At 36.6% G+C, this 25,439-nt stretch overlaps 1 protein-coding gene across 1 annotated transcript in view; it reads right to left on the bottom strand.

The window, feature by feature from the left end:
* ANO3 (anoctamin 3) overlaps positions 1–25,439 on the bottom strand; it is a 3,574,693-nt gene that overhangs the window by 208,189 nt on the left and 3,341,065 nt on the right. Inside the window, exon 21 of the mRNA XM_044059352.1 lies at positions 23,445–23,542. Coding sequence (XP_043915287.1) covers positions 23,445–23,542 — 98 coding nt within the window. The remainder of the gene's footprint in view (positions 1–23,444; positions 23,543–25,439) is intronic.

The following is a 25,439-nucleotide window of genomic DNA, read 5'->3' as shown; positions in this document are numbered from 1 at the left end:
CCTTTTACAACTCTTTCACTACCCTTTTTTTCTTTAAACATTTATTGTACATATTGTACTACACTATTCATACTGCGGTGGTGGTGCTGCGGTAGCATTGTCGCCTCACAGTAAGACGTTGTCCTGTTCTATTCTCAGCTAAAGCGCCTTCTGTGTGGAGACATGCGTGAATGGGTGTACCTTCATTGAAGGTTGTACGTCAGGGCTGGCAACTCAGTACGTAAAAATCTGCTGCCAATCATTAGCGGACTGGAGTTCCGCTGTGGTGACCCCTAACCGGGAAAAGCCGAAAGATACAACAACATTGTACTACACTATTCATAATCTTTTCCTGAGTTTGCTTTATTTTTCTCACTACACTACCATCTTCCTTTACTAATCTACTTAAGTAACTTGATACTTCTTCTCTTTTTCCTTGTATTTTTCTTAATTTCTTTCATACAATTCTTTTTCTTTATCAAAGTACTTTCTATTTATATGTTCTAAATTTTATAATGCACCATTATATGTTTTTATATTTTTCTTTTACTACTTTTATCACATATTGCCATTGTAAAAAAAACATTTTTTTTATATTTTTCCTTAAATATCATCATTCAGACCAATTTTTATAATTTGTTTTCACTGTAATATGATCTTCCCATAATGGTATTTCTATTCTCTTTCCTTCTTCATTGCACACTTTCTCATTTATCCTTTTTATTATTTTCCCTATTTTATATATTAATTCTTTTCTTTTATCTCTAGCCATATTGCAAGATGATCAGAAAATCCTGTTTCAACTACCTCCCCTTCTTCTATAACTAAGCCTTCTGATACTATAAAATAATTTATGTCAGTTCTACTAATACCCCTTTGTAAGGCCATGATTTTTTGTTCCAAAGTTTTAACTTACCACATCTTATAACTTCTAACATTTTCTTATATCATTTCCTGTCTTTATATGTTTACCTCTTAAATCACAATTAAAGTATCCTGTTATTGCAATATTCATATTTATCACTACATAGTCTAACATCTGATGAAATAAGCTTTTCCTTTCTGTACAATTAGTACAAGTATATAATGTTATAATGATATATACTTGTGCTTTCCATTTTAAATCTACATTAGTTAATCTTCCCATTTTTGCTAAAGTTAGATCTAATATCTTTACTGTATTTCTACAGAATATGGCTATTCAGAAACATCTCTCATTTCCAGAATTCCAGATTATCTTTCCTCCCCCATAGTTTCTCTGTTTATAATCCTTTATTTGTTAACAGTTGTGTGTCTTCTAATATAATTGCATCTACATCCCATTTATTATACCACTCCAACATCCATATACTTTTTACTATATTCTTAATACTATTCACATTTACAGAAAGCACTCTAAAATTTTCATTTTCCGTTTACCTACATTAATGGTTCATAGATAGTTATTAGGTTAGCTTTCTTAATTGGCCATTTTAAGCCATGCCAATTTCCTTCACAAAGGTTAGAATCAAACACTGTACCTTGTATCTGTGAATCAAGCACATTAACCATTATACCAGCCACCAGTCATTAGCTGTATATAATCTTTTTCATCTATTTCCTTTCCTTTTTTATTTTTGTACTTATCTGTTTAAATTTCCCTTTGCTGTCTTTTGCCCTTTTACCAACATATTTTCTTTCTTGTACTACCTCCTAATTTATGTCTTCTTCATCAGTTAGTTTGGAACCTCCTTATATATCCTGTTTATTTTTCTCATCTAATTTTCCTTTTATTTCTACCACCTCTAAAATTGATTCCCTTTGTTCATTTTTCTTCTCTTTCTTTTTCCTTACTCTTATTTTCATTTTAACAATTGATCCATAAATGTCCAATGTTGTTAATTTATAACATTTCAATTCACATTTTTGCATCATGTTCCATTTCTCCACAAATATAACATTCTCTTTTATCACAGTTATTTATTAAATTTCCTTCCCTTCCACAAAAAAAAAACAAAAAAAAAACAACATGTTTTGGGTTGTCTTCAGTATTTTATGACACCAAAATTCACCTCTACATTTATCATGCTTAGTATATGTATAATTTTTTTTTCTATTTCTATTTTTAATACAATATTACAATCCCATCCAACAGTCCATAAACCCCTTTTATCATACATTTTTGCAATGTTCAGTACTTTTTTAGATACATTTTTCAAATGACCTTTCAAAGTCTCTCTTTCCATCTATGTTTGGAATTATACATGGATTTTTTTTTGTGTCCCTATTAAATGTTTTTTATGACATAAAGATTCCATGGGTTACAATCTTTCTTTTCTCATATATAATGTCAAAAATGTCTCTTTGTTAATAAGAATAAATGCTCTTACCTCATGTGCTTTTACAACCAAAGGAGCTTTTAAATTATCCCACACTTCATATCTGTCCATTTTATTGACTTCTTTGGTTTGAATCCTTACCATGTACTTCAGTTGTTTCAGTTTCTTCTGCCATCTTTCCTGTTCCTCCCCTTTGCTTCTTTTACTGTCTTTGCATATGGTTTCTATTCAATCTCACCCCTGTCATCAGGATTGTCTCTACATCCTCATTTTGCATTTTCTCCATAATGTTCCCCCATTAAACATCTCCTTCATTTTCTGGATCAGTCTGCATCACTATTTCATTAAGTAAATCATCCTGCAACCCTCTTGACTGAGGGTTGTAATTATAAATCCATAATTTGCTGACTCATCTCCATAAAACAGACTTCTTTGAAACATTGCCTTAGAATCCTGCATGCACTCTGTGGTCTTGATATTGGATTTCTCCTCCATTTCTCTCACGACTCCATTATCTCCTTCTCTCTGCATCTGCCTCCCTGTTTCTCTGGTCCACTTCTACACTGGGAATGGAAACAGGAGGGTGATCCTGCAAAAAAAGGTCCCACACACAACAATGATAAGTAAGGAAAGTTCTCCAATGCCCTAGCCACATTTTCCCAGTAGCATTAATACCAATGCTACTCAAAAGAGGTTACTAGCCTAATGAGACTCACTTGGTGAACAAAGGATAAATAAATAAGCTTGACAGAATGCTACCAGAAGTTTATTCCACACTTTACCTTCACAGCGTGACTCCTTACTAGCCTAAGGGGGGTTTGCTGGAGGTGGTCAGATGAATCCTTTAGGCCAAGGAAGTATTACAGAGGTTTAAAAATACTTATTGTGCAGAGTCATTTCTGGTGTCCACTGACTTTTTCTGGCTCTTCATTGTCTACTTGGACAAATTGAAGGTTGAGTTGAAGGATATGCTAGAACAAATAAACAACAAGGACTATCTTGTATGTTAGCTTAGAAAGAAGCTTAATAAGACAGAAACCACTGAAAGAAAGAACGTGTCTGCCTGCCAAGTTGGCCTTAGTGTCCATGCAGTATTATCTGTAGGGCAGGGAGTTCAACCTGGTCACAGATTGTGTTCTCCACAGGATTAATTAGCTAAAATAAGTTGATATTAAGCTATCCAGGTAGGTCTTAGTGCTACAGCAATTCTGTTTCCAGGAAGATCATCACCCCAGTGTTCTCTACCACAATATGGACAATCTGCCCAGAGCCCACTGACTGTCCAGCTTGCTTAAACCTGTTGGTCTAAAGCTTGGGATTATTCTTTAACATAGTGTCCAGCATGTAAGTCAAATGGGCAGAAGCAGGGTAGTTTGGCACTGTTGCTTTAATTCATTAGCAAAAATGGAATAATTAATTGACTGAAGAGCTTTTATGAATTTTGGTGTGAAACAAGAAAGAATGAATCAGAGAAATAAATTCTAGCCCTATAAGCCAGGATGCCTGAGTTCAAATGAGACTATAGCTATCCAATTTAAAGGGAAGACCATGTTCAATATGACAAAAGTCAGTGGGAAGTCCAGAGGGGGTTTGAATCACTTGCTTGTGATGAAGACAGAAAGAAACTGTCTGAGACTGGGGCAACTGATTCCAAGGTATGAGTCCAGCAGAATGTTCACATTTATCAGAGAGGAATTTGGTAGTGGAAAACTTTCAGATAAACTATGTATTGTACAAGAAAAAAATTGAATCAAAGGTGCTTTTTTAAAAAACACCTTTATTAAATTATCGCTTAAGACATAGGACACATATATTAATAAAAAAAGAAAACAAACCCTATTAACATTTTCCATGCATTATATATTGCATATATTATTTTTTTCTTTATAACAACTGTCATTCACAGCAACATTACCTAAATTGTTCAATTCCTGCCTTCTGTTAAACCTCACTCCTTATCAACAATATTCTGCCTGTGTTGTTCCCACAAATTCCACTTATTTTTATGTGATTTTCTTGTTTCCCTTTTCTCAAGATATCACTTCCAGATCATTCATCTCTTTACTAACATTCAATACTTCATTTATAGTTGGTATAGATCTTGATTTCCATTTTCTAGTAATTGCTTTTTTGGCAGCCAACAGCATTAAATTTAATAAGGCCTTACTATCTCTAGGCAATTTAGACCCATTTTCTTATTTACAGCTATTTGCTTTCTCACTATTTCTTATTTACAGCTATTTGTTCTCTCACTATTTCTGACAGAGTATTCTGCAGAGAAGTTTTAAAATCTAACAAAAATGGCTGGGACTAAAAAAATAACCAATGATCAAACAACTTAATCAGTACCACACACTTCACAACCAATGACTGCCAGAGGAAACCAAGACCAGAATGATAGATTAAAATGTTTAATATAGTTAAGTTAAGTACTTTCATCCTTCACAAATAGAACTTCATCAGAACTAAATTATCAATGTTCACAGTATGTATTATATAACACAATCAATCATATAATCTCCCCAGGTCACATGCCCTAATTAATTTAATATATGCAATTAAGCTCATATAAAAATAGATAAGCAAATACTGAATTGTAGAAAAATAAGTTAAAACAAAAGAATATAAATGTTATTTATATATATAAATCTATATATATATATATATATATATATATATATATATATATATATATATATATATGGGTTCATATCAGATAAACGACACGTCGTTCCATCGACAGCCGGCAGATGCACTTCAATTAACCGACACGTCAAAACAACGAAAACTAACATAAACGAAACTCACTCAACCGACAAGTCTAAACTACATACTAGCACTAAACAACACATACCTGCAAGTACAATCACTACCACAAAAACACATACACAACTACATACATACTCGGCTGCTACCTCGATATACACCTCATACACTCCACACCACAACAACAATAATTAAAAAACAAAACGGATCCCCACTCCAAACACCACACACACAACACAAGCAAACCAAACTCCTACCAAAGCAACACTAAACCTGACATGCACACCTATCGACAACCCTGACCCAAACCCTAACCCTAAGGTCCGTCACTCTCGCACACTCACCTAACCCGAGCCCTAACCCTAACTCACTTAACCCACCCCTAACCCACAAGATATCACTACTACACACTTACCCGACCCGAGCCCTAACCCTAACTCACTTAACCCACCCCTAACCCACAAGATATCACTACTACACACTTACCCGACCAGAGCCCTAACCCTAACTCACTTAACCCACCCCATCCCCACAGACAGTGTACATCGCACACTTACCTTACTCGCACCCTAACGTCCGTCACTACTGCATACATACACATCCCTTACACATTTCGCTTACCTCCGCGTCGGTGTCGGTTGACTGACTTTCGTTGATTTCGGTTTTCGTTCCTTTGACGTTCGGTTAACTCACGTTCGTTGGTTTCAGGTTTCGTTCCTTTCACGTTTCGGTTACTTGAAGTCCATCTGCCGGCTGTCGATGGAACGACGTGTCGTTTAACTCATAGGAACCCATATATATATATATATATATATATATATATATATATATATATATATATATATATATATATATATATATATATATATATAAAACTGTTAGGCACAACTTATGCAATTTTAAAACACTAAGGACCAAAATATATTCCAGAACTGGCATTTCACCAGCATTTATGGTGCCTAACTTTCCATTTTTCTTACATAAAAGTCTTTACAGTCCTTACAGAAAGTGATATATATCACTCCAATGGTGTTACATGAAGCAGCTGTACTTAAAATTAATGGTTGATTTTTATAATTGATCAGAACAGTGGGGTCTTCCCAAACATACCTGCAAAGTCTGCACATTCCACACTTCTTACTGTGTTTCATTAGTTGTTGTGCTTCCCCGACTTGTTAGATTTTTCTAAAATATTGCTAAGATTTTTAGACATTTTATAGACAAACCTGTGCTTATTCCCATATGACTTTAAACAATGTTGGGTCAGCTTTAAAAATCGCCCAGTTCTTCTCTAAGATTTCTCTAAACATTAAATAATAATTACAATACTGAAGTACCATTTCCCTCTCATAACTAGGAGGACCTGACATTTTTTTAAAAAGAGAATGTATGTATCTGTGATATCAGTAAGGGCAGCAAAAATAATGTTCTTTTCAAGCATACTCATAGATGCATAAGTGATAAAAATAACAACAAAATTCAAATATGCAGTACTTAAAAAAAGTTTTGAAGGACAATAGAGGGGGTAAAATAAAGAATAAAGAGTTTAAAGCAAAATGGAGCCTCGGTATTCCACTTGAAAGTAAGGTTTATTGAAGCGCTTTTCGTCCATTTGAAACATTAATATATTTTTGGTAAAATGAGAATTGATGACATTTTTATGATAATTAAAGGGGATATTATAGTAGTAACTGAATGGGTCAATTATTTTAATAATACGACCGATTTCTTGCAATTTACCTTTCATTTTCAAAACCAGGTGATTTCTTATTTAGATGTTGAACTTCGTAAAAAAGTTGGAAAGAGAAAATACATTGCCAAAAGTTTCAGGAAAAGAACGTACTCAAACACTTTTTTGCACTTTTCAAGTGCGCATCCTCACTACCAGCAAAAATCAGTAGTCAAAAAAATATGTGTATAAGTACTTGTATTTTAACATAATGTTTCTTAGCAATACTTTTAATATGTTTTTTTAAGCAAAGTTTTGGAATGGTTACATGACAGAAAAAGGAGGGGTATTTAAAAGGGAAGTTTGACTATGTTTATTTTATCTGAAGAAGTTCAAGTGATACAACTGGATGAAAAGCACTTCAATAAACCTTACTTTTAAGTGGAATACAGAGGCTCTGTTTTGCTTTAAACTCTTCATTCTTTATTTGACAATAGAGGGAGTGATTGAGAAACAAGGATAACATTTACAGAATTGACTTTGCAGTTTAGATTGAAAACTGGTGAGAAGCCAGGTTTGAACAACTATATTTATATCCTTAGTGTTTTAAAACTGCATTCACCTAGGATGTAAATAACAGTTTTTTATATTTAACATTCATATTTTTGTGTTTTATCTTACTTTTCTACAATAATTCAATACTTATTATCTGTGTAGTTTGTTTATTAGATTATTGTATACATTAATTAGGGCATGTGACTTGGGGGAATTATATGATTGGTTGTGTTGTGTTGTATGATACATAGCATGAACACTGATAATTTAGTCCTGATGAAGTTTTATTTTTAAAGGATGAAAGCACTTAACTAAACTCTATTAAGCATTTTAATTTATTATTCTGGTCTTGATTGTCGCTGACTTAGTCATGAATTGTGGGACACCTATTGGGTTATTAAGTTTAAAAATCTGCCAACTCACTCCACTCCACAGTATTTTTTACTGTATATGTATTGCACTACTGTTCAATGTTTGTTTATTGTATCTTATATCCATTTTGATTGAATACATTCGCAGGTACCCCCTCTCTCTGTCAACATATCTCCATTATTCTCTATCTAACTGAAGAAAAATTCTTTAAAGTCTGCCTGAGGTATTAACATACCTACAAAAATCTGTGTCCAAAAATCCTAGACATGTATCAGAGGAACTTTGGCAGCCAACCAGTTTGTTGTACTTAAGTTGCCCAGACACCTTTTTTTTTTGCATTGGAATATATTGCTTCTTATACACATGCTTGAGAGTTTATAAAATTTTCTGCTTTACAGGCTCATTCATAAAGTCAAAGCCCTGGCATATTGTTAAACTGTGAGAATAATCTCATGCACCTGTTTTAAATCAAAGTCAAGAACATAGCAGATAAACTGACTTTTTATTACATTGCAAGATTATTTGCATTGCCTTTTTTCATTTGTTGAAATTTAAGCCTATTTTATATTTCGCTAATAAAAATACATATTTTTGAAGACAGTGGGTACAGTTACTGACCTAGTGTGTGTGTGTGTGTGTGTGTGTGTGTGTGTGTGTGTGTGTGTGTATATATATATATATATATATATATATATATATATATATATATATATATATATATGGTTTACTATCAATATGTCGAATGTCGAAATAATTTTCGACATATCGAAAGTAAACCTCGAAAGTAAAAAAAATAGAATGAGTTACAATGTCAAATCCACTGATTGAATTCCGAAGATTCAACATTGTTTTCGAACACAGCACCTGATATCCGTATAGGAGTTCACGTACAGTAAACACCTATACCTGACATCACATTTTTGCAGGAAGGCAAGCCCCTCTGCACCCCCAACTCCCCCTGCTAACTATATATTCCATCTCTGAGATTGCACTAAGTGAGGAAAGGGATAAATTTCCCTAACTGCACTGTACAGAGATCTCTGTACAGTGCTTCAAATTTATATTAGCGAATGCACAGTACAGTCGCTAATATAAATGTTCGAACATTGAGAATGCTCATATAAAACATTCGATCATCTGTAGTTCGAATTTTTCATTTGGGTGCATTCTCATCTCGACATTATAATAGTAAACCTATATATATATATATATATATATATATATATATATATATATATACATATATATACATTTGGTTCCATGGACTTAGTTGAATCAGATTCTGTTGAAGGCGAGTTCTGTAACTCTTTATCTGTTTTAGTTTGAAGTGTGTTTTGTTGGTGGTAAAAATCTATGCTCCATGAGTTCAATTGACAGTAGTTAACAGTGTAAGTGAATGGGTATATGTCATTCACTTTCACTGTTAACTTGGTTAGTGGAGGTTTTAGGCTGAGTGTTGGTGAGTTAGAGTCAATTTCTTAGAAAAAGGAAAAATAAGCAGCTCCAGGAAAAGACACGAGAAGAGCTTCAGCAATTCAGTCTAAGCAACAAATTACCAGGAATGTAAACACTTGAAAGGGAAGGCAGGGATGTAAGACCTTTACTCCTTTAATGGAATAGTCATGAGGGCTGGATTTCCCTCACATATATACATTTACTGATGGATCTATTTGAGAAGCATTTTTTGTGTAAACTGACTACTTTTACAAAAGTGAAATTTTATTTAAGTTTCAGAAATAATTAATTTTTTGTTTGGAAAGTTGTTGAAGTTGAAGCTACAGAATTTGTAAAAGACATTTCTTTCATCTTTGGCAATGCATCTCTTTTATAGAGTCCAATACCTTCTATATACTGCAAATTACTTACGGTTAACAATGTCATATTAGCACCTGTTACTTACTTACCAACATCTCATCTTTGTATTTTCTACTGTATATGTATTGCGCTACTGTATATTGTTTGTTTATTGTATCTTACATCCATTTTGATTGTGCTGTTCTGTTGACTTATCTGGTATCACCAGACTGGGCCAATGAGATCAGTCTCTTGCTTTGGTAAACAAACTGAAATAAATAACTAAATGCAATTGTTGATCCATGGAGTTTTTGGTTTACAGCCTCTTGCAAATAGACAGAAAGTGTATTTAGACTTTGGGCAGTGTTCATAGTTGTTACCCATGTGTGCAGTGAGTATGTGCACTGGTTACACACAGGGTCATATGTACAACCCACAAGAATGTGAAGAGGCAGTCTTATGCAAATTAGTGTGTAATGACATTTAAATGGTTAAATAAAATTAAATGATATTTAAATGGTTATGTAAATATTGTGCCAACAACATGGTAAGAGAGTTCCTTTTGTGATTCAAAGTTGTATTTTGCTGCTGAAGTGCATGCTGCTAACATATGTTGTATAAAGATGAGCAGCCCATTTTCCAGTCAATCTGCAATTAGCAAAGATGCATGATTTTGCTCCGAATCTTGGTGTTTCCCACTTTGAGTACTTACATCTGTTATACTGCAAACTGGTATATGGAGTGTCATTTGATAACCTTGGATGGTGCATTATAGGTAAAGTGTAACTCATTATAACATTGAGGAGTAGGAGGTGCTTGACCACTTTAAAGTGTACAGATATAACGGCTTTCGTGAACTTGTATAGTTCACAAATTGGAACTCAAAGAACGCATGGTCTTTGTAGACCTTTGAATGCCAAGGTATATATAGCCCACTCTACACTTGGCTTGGGGATTTTCAGAGACACATTGGGGATAGCTTAAGAATCTCTCAAGCATCTACCTCAAAGATACTGCAGTTTTTGATACACTCCTAATACATGTGGATGAGCATATTTATTTTTTAGTGTCAGTACATGGCCGAGCCATTACTATGAACACTTTCTGTGGATTGTCATACTTCTCTGAGGTGCTTAGCGCAACCTGTTACAATCCTGTTGCTATATGGGTCCCATCTGGGCCAAGGGGAAGGGATGGAGAGGTATCATAATAGCAATGGTTTCCATTCCATCAGTTGTCAGGTAATATTTGATGCATTTGGTTGCATCACAAGTACGGGCCCAGTGTCCTTGTAGTATCCATGATCCACACATATGGTAGGATATCACAGCTACACTTTGTTCCAAGTGCACCCCGCACTTCTTACCCCACAGACATTTCTCTATATTTTGTGAAAGGTAATGGTCAACCACCCTCTCTTCATGTACTCAATTCCCATTATGTTTTGAAGTGATGCAAATTACCCACTCAACCAAGGGCTAATGAAAACAGTCCATAACCCACAGGAAACTGCAGATGAGCCATATAACAGTGCCCAGTCCCAAACACAGGACAGTTACTGAGTGAGTGTTTGACCTGCTTAAAGCCTGTTTATGCTATCTGCATGAATCTGTAAGGCCCTTGTTTATGTACTGTTGCATTCTGCAGCAATCTGCTAAAACACTGTCATGATAAGTCACCGATGAAACTGACAGAGATGGTGCAGCTCCCTCTATAATTTGTTTCATGAATGACAATAATGATGGTGGCCATCTGATGTCAGCAGCATGACGCCCCTCCCGGCAGGCTTGTGCATGGTAACGCAGGCAAAGATCCTGCATCTACTCCACAGTGATGGGCTATGGCATTCAGTATGTAACAAGGTTTAACTCACAAAGGTAAACCAGGATGCGTGCAATGTTACCTGTGAGATATACTGAGCAGTGCACAGCTGCCTCACACTGCACATCAGACATTCCTCTATATATCGCATAGACATGTATGCTAATATGGTAACAGACACCATCATTTGCACAGTGGCCAGTGGACAGAGACACAAGTGTTAAGCATATGGGAGGGGGGAACTGGGTAGTGTTGTGAAGCTGGCTATGAAACTACACAGCAGACCTTTTTGTTGATGCAGGATTAATAAGTAATGGTGTGATGATATCATAAAGAAGTTGCTATTAAGACTTTTTGTGATGTTATTGTTCTTGAAAATGGAAAGTTATTTTTTAATGACACATTTTCCAGTTTTTGTCTGTATTTACTGATAAAAAGTTTTTTTAATCCTTGCAAATTAATGCAAATATTTTTATTCCTCATCATAGATGTCACGCATTGGGTTATGTTTGATTCAAGTGTGTTGGTTAATGTAATTTCTCCTGCTATTGTGTTGGGTTGGTGTTGGGAGAAGTATATTTCATAATATGAAACTGTGAGTGACTCGCTGATTGGTAATGATAGTATGGGGATGGTCCTACAGACTGGAAAAAGAGTACTGACATGTAAGTTTAATGCTGTGTTGCTACAATGATGAGACCTTCTAGATGATGTTGATGTTCTTTACAGTGACCGTGCAGCACTGTGTGACCTTGACATTGACTGAGAGGTCCTATTGTGTAATATGGAAGTCTGACAATGCCTAACTGGCTGAGATATGACAGAATCCATGACCATGGATGCAGCACTTTTTAGGGCACCTGTGGTGCATGGCCCACATGTCCACTATACATGCAGACCTGCCCTTGGCTATGATAACCACAGTCATTATTGTGTGTATGGCAACTTTGTCCTAGTGTGTGGAAAGGAGCTGACATTGATGCTGCATGAGCAACCATGCTCTACATGAGGATAATATTGGCATCTACCATTCTACTGGTGCATTTCCTTGTATATACCCTGCAGCAATCTAACCATCTCATCTTGACTCTCAGTGGCAGTTACATGCCTGCATACATTCCTGGCACAATTTTTGCTGTGTGGACATGCCTCAGATATCTCTGGAGACATTTGTGATTGATGCCTTTATCTGGCACCACTGTGGACAGGCTTCACAGTGGGTAACTGAACCTCTGACTTTGTTATGTCTTCCAGCAGAGTCTGCCAGAAATATGTGTTGTGCTATGAGGAGATTCATCTCCTTCTGGTAATGCCATTTACCCATGGTGCACTATGTGTGGAGTTATTAACAGGTCAGTGGTGAGAAGGCCTTGCCTGTACACTTTGTGACTGTGTGCCACTTCCCTCAGTCTATGTTGAGTATAGAAATAATGACATCATTGGCAGCCATCCTGTGGTGCTGTACCTGTGCATAACTAATAAGTGTTTTAATACAGTATGCTTCATTACTCACTTGCCACTAAGTTCCTGTAAAAGTATGCTGGTGGAAATGAAGAACATTCATACATGTAATCTACTGTATATGCTTGTACTACCACTGTAGTCAATGCTGAAGTACCCAGTGATGAAACATTTCAAAACCTGAATGCAGTCAGTAAATAAATGCCATATCATGACACACTCTATGGCATCATGGGACTTCAGTGATACCTGTGTGCATATGATGAAAGTGTATCAAGTCGCTGGTATCCACACCACCTTGACCTCCACTCATTCCACCTTCCTTTGTAATAGCAACTACTCATCAGGTGTCATAAGTAGTGCAACAGAATTAGTCTGTGTGGTATTATGAACAAATGCATTCTACAATGGGGCACCATATTCCATCCTAAATTGTGCGGTATACAATTTGTACTCCTATGGTGTTTATGCCTACCAGTACTTGATTCCAACAATTAGCTTATTCTGTCTGTCTAGTACTCCCTTTTCCATTTATAAGTTTTCCATAAGTCTTATGTGGTTCTCTTCAGGAATAAAGTTATCTCTTCTTTGTTTTGCTCCTAGATGCTAAAGCATCTTGTCCATAGAAGTAACAAAGTTGACATTAGTAATGCAAATCCTTCCCTCAATGAGCTGTATGCCTCCCTGCATGACTTATGTCAAACACTGCAACACTATAATGTGAATTATTTCAATGAACTGTTGTATTGCTCTTTTTGTGTGTGTGTGTGTGTGTGTGTGTGTGTGTGTGTGTGTGTGTGTGTGTGTGTGTGTGTGTGTGTGTGTATGTACACACATGCATGGGTGTGCTTGTCTTTTTGTGTATGGTAACAAGAGTACTGAAATGGAAAATGACATGCTTGAAAGACTGCAAAAGATGTGTTATTGTAATGCGTGTATGCTGTGGTTTGTGGGAAGGGTAGAGACTGGGTCCTACAATATGACCGATGTTTTATTTCATGAAATTCAATATGGTCTATGTAAAACAGTCCTGTGCATTTCTCTTGCTATGTGCTACTAGCTTTGGCAAACATGAAAAATTGCTAACTGCAGCATATACTACCAAATGCATTCATTAAGTGACTGAACTTGATAAACGGCCATTTCAGCAATAGAACTCTCTCTTCAGAAGAACCAAAGAAGCACTTCCTGCGCTGTTCTTACTATTTTAAAGTAATCTGATTTTATTTTCCCCTCATATGCCTTTACTGTACTTTTCAGAAACAATTTGATTTAACTTTGACTTTCTGAAGACCTACAAGAAATGTGGTAACCAACACATTTTATTCAATTTACAGAATTATTATGTAAATGAGCTTTTGTAGGTACATTGCTCTGTGAATTGCATCACTGGGCACATTCACAACTGTCATCAATGCTGTATGGAAGTTTGCATGCTTGTCAATGTGCAATAACAGTTTCATGTATGTGTGCCTGTCCAACTTATGTTCGAGCTTTGCTATGCTTTGCACATGCTCAGTCAGGGGACTGTGAATGTCCAATGACAGTTTTATGTATGTGTACCTGTCCAACTTATGCTCAACCTTTGCTGTGCTTTGCATGTGCTAGGTCAACCTATTAGGTATTTGAGCAGCTCACAGTCTTGTTGTATTAGGCATGGTTCACACCCTAAGAGACTCATTTTTCATACAGGAGATACCATATTGATTTTGATTATGGCCATAGAACGATGACTTCACTGAAAGCTCAGGACACAGCCCCAAGATGTTGTGTGAAGGAAGTGAAAAATCTTCCTTCTTTCTTCCTGCACCAAGGATAAGAAGAAGCTGCAAGCTTCAGTAAGAGGGCATTTTCACAAGATTGATGTGTGGAAAGATGTGTTTTGGTACCGATTTTTAAGAATAAGGGTGATGTGCAGAGCTGTAATACCTACAGAGGGATTAAATTGATCAGTCACAGCATGAAGTTATGGGAAAGAGTAGTGGAAGCTAGGTTAAGAAGGGAGGTGATGATTAGTGATCAGCAGTATGGTTTCATGCCAGGAAAGAGCACTTCAGATGAGATGTTTGCTCTGAGAGTGTTGATGGAGAAGTACAAAGAAAGTCAGAAGGAGTTGAATTGTGTCTTTGTGGACTTAGAGAAAGCATATGACAGGGTGCCTAGAGAGGAGTTGTGGTATTGCATGAGGAAGTCAAGAGTGTCAGAGAAGTATGTAAGAGTGGTACAGGATATGTACGAGGGTAGTGTGACAGCGGTGAGGTCTGCGGTGGGAGTGATGGATGCGTTTAAGGTGGAGGTGGGATTACATCAAGGATCAGCTCTAAGCCCTTTATTATTTGCAATGGTGATGGACAGGTTGACAGGAGTCCCCTTTGCAGATGACATTGTGATCTGTAGTGAGAGTAGGGAACAGGTGGAGGAGACCCTGGAGAGGTGGAGATATGCTCTAGAGAAAAGAGGAATGAAGGTCAGCAGGACTAAGACAGAATATGTGTGTGTGAATGAGAGGGAGGATAGAGGAATGGTGAGGATGCAGGAAGTAGAGGTGGCAAAGGTGGATGAGTTTAAATACTTGGGATCAACAGTTCAAAGTAATGGTGAGTGTGGAAGAGAGGTGAAGAAGAGAGTACAGGCAGGATGGAGTGGGTGGAGAAGAGTGTCAGGAGTGATTTGTGACAGACGAGTACAAGTAAGAGTGAAAGAGAAGGTCTACAAGAGGGTAGTGAGACCAGCTATGTTATATGGGTTGGAGACAGTGGCACTGACAAAAAGGCAGGAGTCAGAGCTTGACGTGGCAGAGTTGAAGATGTTAAGATTTGCAGTGGGTGTGACGAGGATGGACAGGATTAGGAATAAGTATATTAGAGGGTCAGCCCAGGTTGGAAGGTTTGGAGACAAAGCCAGAGAGGCAAGATTACATTGGTTTGGACATGTGCTGAGGATGGATGCAGAGTATATTGAGAAAAAGATGCTAAGGATGAAGCTGCCAGGTAACAGGAAAAGAGGAAGGCCTAAGAAGGTTTATGGATGTGGTGAGACAGGACATGCAGGTGGTTGGTGTGACAAAGCAAGATGCAGAGGACAGGAAGAAATGGAAACAGTTGATCCGCTGTGGTGACCCATAACAGGAGCAGCTGAAAGAAGAAGAAGAAGATGTGTGGAAAGATTTTCTTATAAACTTAGTGGCCTGACTGGTATACATGTAGAGGTCAGCAATGCCACCACCGCTATATATCAGCAACCTAACCAGCTTGCCCAGTGGCTGGCAGAAGTGGAGGAGCAATGACCAGAGTCATTCAGTAAGAATTTATTTTTTAGTCTCTAAGAATGCCATAGTTATGGCTCATTACTGCAGAAGCAATGCCAACTTTGCAAGCTGCCCATTTAAAGTAATAAGCAGATTAAACTGTGTGAGTAACAGCATCAGACAGTAACAATACCTTTTACTGAAGTATCTTTATGGAATAGTACTACTTTAGTCTTCTTATTTTTCTTTCCTTTAAGATGATTTGCTGATGTCATAAATTGTACCTTAGACAACAGCATGCAATGCATAAACTCCCTCAGGAAATATTTTCAGCATCTCCCTTATATATAAAATTAATTTTAAAATCTGTAGTTTCCTTGCAGTGACATCACTGAAGAAAAAGAAGGAACTTTAACTTCAGTTACATAGGCATAGGCATAGGAAAAGTGCCTACTGCATCCACAGACTTTAATGGGCGCACCAATGCACATTTGAGAAGGTGCCCCATTAAAATCTATGGACATAGCTCACATTAACTTATGACAATACCATAACTGTTAAAGCTACATTTTTGGCCGTGGTTTAATAAAAAGTTTACAAAGTGACCCAAAAAATTAAGGAAGGGCAAATACATAGTGGCGCTTGACTTATCAAATGTCACAATGTCTATAGAAACATTAGCAAATCACATTTAAAGGCTATAAATTTACTGAAAACTTTCCAGCTGCGTAAAACATTGCGTATTCATTACCTATAGCACCATTTCATTCAGGTACTGCAGAAGTTGAAAAATCCAGTGAAAAAATATTTTAATTTGGGGAACAAACAGACTATTTCAAAAAGCAGGTATTTACTGCAGTTAATGGCATACTTGCAGTTAGGCATAAGCTGTTGGAATACAGTGATGGTTTATAATTTCTTTATATTTACTTACTAAATTACAGCTACCAAAGCAAACATAATAATAATGTTATTTACAATATAGTAGATATGTCACTACTTTACTAATACCCTTCCTTTTTTCCTTTTTGTTTTGCAGCATGGGGAGTGGCACAGTGGCACGGCCAAGGCAGAGGATATCACTGTCATCTTACAGCAAGAGGATTCTCTGGTTTGAGTCTTGGCTGGGATGCCTTTTGTATGGAATCTGTATGTCCTCCCTGTGTTTGCCTGAGTTTCCTCTGGGTGCTCTGGTTTCCACCCACATTTCAAAGACATACAGTAGGAGGACTGGACACTCAAAATTGTCATAGGCGTGAGTGTGCATGCTAGTGTATGCTACAGAAGAAAATCCATAGCAGGAATAGCCACCTGGCAGTGTGAATCATTGCTCAAAATGGTTGTCACTGTTGAAGTGACACCCTGACCCCATGTGCAAAAATGGAAAAAGGTGTTGTGGATTGATGGCTGGATGGATGGATGGATGGATGGATGGATGGATGGATGGATGGATGGATGGATGGGAGGAGAAAAATGTTAACTGCTGCCTCTATTGTAGTAAGCTGGCATGGCTGGACTCCTGACCCAATTATGTATTTCTTCTAACAAGCAAATAATATTATGTTATATTATATTATATTGTATATTATAATACTATTGCTAATATTAAATTAGAAACAGAAAACAAATTTTAAAAGCATTACATTTTGCTAATTGTTTCTTCATCTCTTTCCCATTTTGGTCTTCCTCTACAGATCCAGAAGGTCTTGTAGGACCTTAGCTGCAGTTGTCCACTTTAGCCAGGAAGAGATCAACCCAGCATATCATAGGTCTGCTTTGCATTAGGTTTCCATAACTCTCTCCAACACCATTTGTCCATTCTCTGTTGATTTGTCTTACCGAACATTTGTGAACCCTGCCTACTGTGGGATCACTCACCCCTTGTCTGTCTTTCTATGTCAGTGCCATTCTCCTTATCTGTTCTCTACCTATCACTCCTTTGCTTATAATTCTTTATCATAGCCTATTTTCCCCTTAAATATTTGAGAAAAAAAGGGGGTGGGTGTTGATCCGCATAAAAAAAAACTTTACTATCCGTCATCCTTCAGCACAACCCCCTTATGCCTTGCTACTACGTTTGTTTTGTCTATTTTCCCAACTATCCCATCCATTCCCTTTCCATACTTAGCAAAGAAAACTGGTGTCCATCAATAAACACCTACATAATAAAGCTGCTGTAAAAGTGGCTTCCGTATGTTAGACAGTTTAACTGGGCTCAGGAACTTTGATTTTATTGTCATCAAGCACTGAAATAGGGAATAGCATTGTTTATAAATGAAGTGTGGAAACTCATGAAGATAGTTTGGAAACTTATAAAGATATGCAGGAGTCTCATTTGGTTTCACTTCATAATCGACAATTTGCCGAATTTCAGTAACCCGAGATGATAAAGTCGAACCATTCACAATACCGAAACCCACAATTACGAATCACACAATCACGAACATGCATACACCATACACCACTGAACATACACACCATTCCACCTACAGCACACAAACCACACAACGCTATACTACATATAAGTAGGGGGGCAAGCCCCCCTGCACCACCCCATGTGGGGATGGGGGGGCTGCGCCCCCACTCCCCCTACTTATATATACCAACTCCGAGATCGCACAGAACATAAAAAAAAAAAAACTTACACCACGGCATCCTCCACTCGCTCGCACACACACATCACACATACATAAACACCAACAAATCCAACACTCACACTTACACCTCCCTACCCTTACCCACACATACAACATACAAAAACACACACAAACACTCACTTACCTGCGATTTCAGGCACCATAACACTACACGCAATGTATCTGAAGTGCATAAGCGCGGATTCGAGATATTCAAATTTGCTCTTATGCACTTTCGGCATTCTGGTTTCCGGCTTCATGGTCTTGGGTTACTGAAATTCGGGATTTCAGTAATTTGAGATTATGAAGTGCAACTGTATCATTTATAGTATTTGAAAACGATACACATCTAGACAAGTATTCTTGCATATGTCTTACCCAAATTTACACACTCACATTTTTACATATTTTACTTGGGCTGTCCTTTGCTAGATTCACGCATGTGAAAACTAGCATCACAAGTTCTCACTTACTACATTTCCATATTGGCAATGGAATCCTTTTCCCACATTTGCATTGCAAACTTGGGTAGTGCAGGACTATGACAACCACCCATAGAACGAGGTGGTTAACCAGAACAACAATCATATTAAACTTATTGCTGGTTAAGCACTATTATATGATTCTAAAAGGCATCCTTTGTGAGTCTTTCAGTCTGTCCCCTTTTCAGGATTTTGAATATCAAAAAGGAATTGCGCCTTAGAATGAGACTATGAAAATCAATAATTTTTATCTTCTAACAGGTTTTTGAGAGGGGGTTATTTGGCTTCAGTAATAAGCACCAGCTTAAATAAGGAACATAATATTGGGAGGGTAAATATTATTTCAGGTTCTGGAGTGTGGATAGGTTAAGAAAAAAAAAAACACAAGCATTTAGTCACTTTCATTATCGAATATAACCAATAGGTACCTAATGGTAGAACAAAAGGTAGGGTTCTGTCTTAAACTGTGTGGGACTTGCTTGCTTTTGGATTTCATGTACAAGTGGGAGGATAAGTGGGAACCATATCTCTCCAGCTAATTTTAAGGAATCTAACCTCATCTCAATCAGTGGCTACATCATGGGTTCTTTAAAAAACATTGTTTATTGTTTTAAGTGTTGTTAGACTTGTAGGTATATAGAAGAGGGCATAACATGGTTTATCTGCTAAAAATACATTTTACAGTACTCGTTTCTTTACTTGCAAGGGTATGCATGACATCTATTTCATTAGATGCTACTGTAAAGAAAGTCTACATGAGGAAATAATTAGGCAAATTGGTATGTGTATAAAGGAACATATTAATGTCATATCTAGAGTGGATTTGAAAATTCTGTGGCCAAGCACTTCTGCAGAGATCTAGGGGGACACTTAGTAGGAATTACCTGGATGATGCTGTACCATGTTAGTGAAAAAAAATAAAAAGATGTGAACAAGAATTACTTAAAAATAAATGGCAGAATTTATTTCTCAGTTTAATAATACTGCATCATATTGTTTCAATGAAGAAACTGATTGCAAACTTTATTAATTTCTGTCTCATATTTTCTTTTTCTTGTTTTCCTTTGAGATGCCCCCCCCCTTAAAACTTTTATAGTAATACTCATTTATTAACCAGATAGGCCCACTGAACATACAGTCCCTTTTCAGGTGTGACCCAGGAGAAATGTCTGGTTAAATGACTTGCTCAATGCCACACAGCAGGCAAATGAGGGCTGAAGGAAACAAACCCTGTACCACAGGAACTACAGCAAATAGCCTTAACCCTCATTGTCAACTGCTAGACTAACTTTATACTTGGGCATACTGTGTTTAGGTGTTGAATATGATTTTGCATTATGCTAAACTTGGTTGAATGTAAACTGGATGATATTTAAACTTGCTGATTTAATTGTCAATGGTTCAACTCCTCTATAATTGTTTCATATAGATAATCGTGGCCCGTGCATTTCCTGTTCGCAATCTGGCAGTGATTCAGTTTTTTTTTTTTTTTGTCCACAGCTAAACCACTGTGATGTTATTAAACTTAAGTAAGGTGGTATAAGGGGATTTGTCAGCGGCATTATGCTTTTTTTAAAAGATAACTGGAGCTGCAGCTTTCATTGGTTGGTTTCACTAAACTGAAGTTGTAGACATTTTTAACTCAGGGAAGCATAACTGATGCATGATTTTGTTCAGATGAAAACATTTCTTTCTTTCTTTCTTTCTCCCTTCCTTTCCCCTCCTATACTACATTTCTTCTTTCTGCCTTAATTCCAACCCATTTGCTCTTTTTGGGCTTTTATTATTGTCCTCTGCAGCTGACCATTGCCTTGCCTGCTGGGTCTTCTGAACCTCCATTTCATCCCCAGAATATCTCTGACACATGTTCAGGACTGGCAATGAGATTGAGACACATAGTTAATGTCCTGCTCCTACTTGGGAGTATTTTCTTTATAACTCTACACCCCTACACATCAGTATTGTCCCAAGGGAGGGATGTGTTATAAGCATCAGCACTGGCTGGGATCTAGAAGGGGATTCATGTTAACAAAGTGCTTTGTCTACCTTGAGGCAATACTTGGACTGTTGTTTCTCTTGGCTCCACCAAGGAGAGCAATGCTGTGTATGTGCGCCTCTCCAAAGTCCCTCAGGATATCATGTTCACCTTCCCTGACTAGGTCATCAAGCTTCTAAGCTGATATTGGAAATGAAGCCATCTGGGCCATAGCCATGGCTTTATCCATCTATATCACCAGCACAGGCTGCATCCAAATCTCTTTTTTATTTCTTTGATGCTCACCAGATTAGTGCATTCTTATCAAGTAAAGTACAGTACAGTACAATTTTTCGGGTCTGCAGTCTATTTTAATTGGTTTGACAAGCATAAAATAATATATAAGAAATCTTATCAATAGCATTTTGTATGTTTGCTTAATAGTGATTAAGCTTTGTATTTACCATAACATCACAACTGACTTTGTATAATGATTGCTTTTTCCTTTATTGTTAACTGACAAACACATATATAAAGGGTTGGTTATCTTACAGCTGTGTACTTGTAAATGCAACAGGTAAGGAACCAAAGAAAAGAAAAATATTTGATGGATTTTGTATGGAACAATTTTTTTCTACTTTTCAGTTTCCAGTCAGCAAATGAAATGAATAAATGAGCAAAGAGAAATATTTCAGGGATAACATTTTACTAATATAAGACTGCGGTGGTGGTGCTGCGGTAGCGTTGTCGCCTTACAGTAAGAAGTTGTCCTGTTCGATTCTCAGCTAAAGTGTCTTCTGTGTGGAGACATGCGTGAATGGTCGTACCTTCGTTGAAGGTTGTGCGTCAGGGCTGACAACTCGGTACGTAAAAATCTACTGTCAATCATTAGCGGACCAGCTGTGGCAACCCCTAACCGGGAAAAGCCAAAAGATACAACAACAACATACGATACTAACAATTCTTCTTCTTCTTCTTTTGGCTTTTCCCAGTTAGGGGTTGCCACAGCAGATCATCTGTCTGCTCATGATTGGCAGTGGAGTTTTACGGTGTCGAGTTGCCAGCCCGGCACCCAACCTTCCACAGAAGGCACATACACACACAGACTCACACCTAGGGCCAATTTAGAGTGTCCAATCCACCTACTCATTTTATGAAAATGGTCAAAATATGTTGTGTAACAAATGCATTCATGATATTGGATGTTAAAAACAGAGACAAGGGTGATACTCTCTCACTACGTGCTAGTCTGATCACATTTCACATAGAATATACAGAATAACATTTTCCTTGTTTGTGCTTTAATCAGTAGAAACACTGATAAGACTTCATAAAAAGTGTTCAAGGTCTTGAACAACATGACTATAGATACAGACCATCACAGCTTAACCTAGATTCACTTTACATCTTTAAAAAACAAACTGTGCCTTATCTAGTTGCAATTAGAGACGTGCGGAAAAGCTTTAATACCAGAAACACAAATTATCATGAAAAATGTAGAACAGCATTAAAGGATGACAGACCTTAAGCTTACAGACTGAGATAAACAGCCATGCTTATCACAACTCATTGTATGATTTTTAGTTTACCAGTCTGTGAGCCAGAAAATTTCAGCAACAAAGGAAGACAGGTAAACTCTGAAATATATACTAACAGCATATAACATACGACATAATTTTCAACTCTTCACTCTAGCTGTAATGATAATTGCTCATGGTCCCCAAAAAGTAACTTCTTTCCTGGTTTCACTTCCAGGTAATAAACTCATTGCATTGTCTGGCTTTTTTTAATGTTGATGGAAAAATCAACAGCCTCTGCAAATATTATCCTTCTCGGATATTTAATGAAAAATCTTAATAGGTTGCACTGTTTGAACTCGTCTAGTAAACAAACTAAATGAACAATAAAAAGTAATGAATACTTAATACTACTACAGTTATGAATCCTGTAGAGTATTTTCCAGTAGCCTCAATAAAACATAAAGTACATTAGCGTTTGTAAAGTACAGCAAATATAATGAGTTCCAGAACATAAAATTAATAGTCAGATATTATCAACACAGCTCTGCACAGCTCTGATCTTCACAAGTATACATTTCAGATTTCATGATTTGCTCAACAATTATTAATTTAAATCATTTTAGTAGTCACCCCAGGATACATATACAATGTGTATTGACTGTATTACAGGATTTTCTAACTTTCTAAAGAAAAAAGTCAGACTACATTAGGATATCAAAGTTTTTTTTTTATGTTTGCTCTATATAGGTAATCGGATAGTAATAAAAAAACAGGAGAGGAAGAAAAAAGTAGAAAATACAAAGAGGAAAGAATAAAGACGAATGGAAGGAGTACAGAAATTTAACTTACGGGTATCCAAGTTCCATGAAGTTGTTCCACATCTGCTTTAGGACCATGATTATTCCCATTTGCATGCAGAGGTCTATGAGACAGCCGCTGGGATGACACTTTAAAGATAACAACAGTGATGAGTTAAGCCAAATTACCCAAATTACACTGAAGATGGATAAATATATTTTCTAAATTAACTTACAGCTTCAGCAATATTCAGGAATAAGAAGCAGGGTACACATATTATAACTAGAATATTGTTACATAGGTTTGTTTATTAATGATAAAAGTATACCATAATAGTTATGTAGGTCGCTAGAGTTATTTTATCATTTAAACATAATAAAACAAGTAAAAGACCCATTAAACTTTCATGCCTCAGCAAAGAACTTGGAAGCAAGAAGTTTGATTAACATTTAAAGTTTGAGCAACATTTTGATTAAAAAATTATCTTTGTATGATGTTTAAATTATAAAATAACTTTAGCAGCCTATATAAACTTTGCTGAGTATTTTACTAGTGTGAATATGCCAAATGCTGGTGTACAAGATATTGAATTTTTCTCTGCACATTAATGTGTAATCTACCACTATTGTGAAGCAAGTCTGTTAACTGGGCTAAGCAATGTGACCTAGGAGGTGTCTGGAACTGGAAACACATTTGATCATTCTGTTTCAGTCAGTAGCATTTACACAAAGGTAATAGAAGGTCCACACTAATTAATAACTCTTTTTCTACTTACTTAACTGGTATCTTCCCTAAGTAAATATCCATTTCAAGTAAGGCTGCAATACATTTTTGTAGTATGATTGGAGAAAAGGACATGATTTCTGGTTGTGATGTTCCTTTTGTCAGATGTACTTATCCTCAGAATAAGTAGTTGTAATGCTTCTAAGTGTGAATCTTTTTTATAAAAAAACTCCATGACGGAATTTTACAACTACAGTAGGTAATAACTTTTAAAATAGCAATTTAGCCTTATCTTCTTGAACTTGCTTTTTTTTTCCAAATCCCAAAGGCTTAAATGGTTACTTTTTTAGCATCTAGACATCTAGGGTCTTATAAGCATTTCTACTACACACACACACACACACACACACGTATACATATACATATACACAATGTTTCCAAATTGCAAACTGCCTTGAAATATCACTTCTGTCACTACAGGTAATCTAGCCTTTATCAGTATGTAGTGCTCCTTGAATAGATCCTCTGGGAATCCTGAACAGTTGTGGGTATTTAATTGCAATGAGTATTTAGTTGCAGCTCTGTTGTAGGGTCTATATTATAAGGTCAACGTTTGAAAACATCGAACAACATATGGTTGACACCATATGGTCGATGTCTTCAAGCATCGACCTTATAAAAAGACAAAAAAAGAAAAAAGTACCCAAACGGGTTTAAACAGGGGGGGCAAGCCCCCCTGCACCCCCAACATGGGGGGCTGCACCCCCATACCCCTTGCTTCTTAAATATATCAACTCCGAGACTGCACTACATTGCAGTAAACCGAAATCTCCCCTTATGGAGATTTCCGTTTACACGCATGAGATTCTGAGCTTTCGATATTCTCATGTTGACAATGTCAGATTTGACATTGTCGGCTTTCGCGAATATAATATAGACCCCTGTTGTATATGGTGCCACTTTTATTTTCAATATTTGTATTGCTTTTTCTTTTATGCTATTTCATAACAACATTTCTATATATCATGTATACTATAATGTATCATTTTAACAAAACATATTACTTACATTTCAGTAGTATTTCATTAAATGTGACCATCTTTTTTGTCATCGCAAAAAAAACAAAGTCACAAAATAAATGTAACAAACCAAACAGGGCCACAAAAACTGCTTAGAATTTAGTGGCGTTTTGGTACCTCAGCTAGAAATGCCTTCAGAGGAATACTTTTACAAACACCCAGCAGTATTTATACAATTTCTTAATTAGTTAATTGATAACACATTATTCAGATAATCAAATGAGTATACAGCCCTTAAAGAAAC

This window comes from Protopterus annectens, chromosome 17.part0, assembly GCF_019279795.1.
Source record: "Protopterus annectens isolate FY-2018-M chromosome 17.part0, PAN1.0, whole genome shotgun sequence".
NCBI lineage: Eukaryota > Metazoa > Chordata > Ceratodontiformes > Protopteridae > Protopterus > Protopterus annectens.
This window is presented reverse-complemented; position numbering and strand designations above follow the sequence as displayed.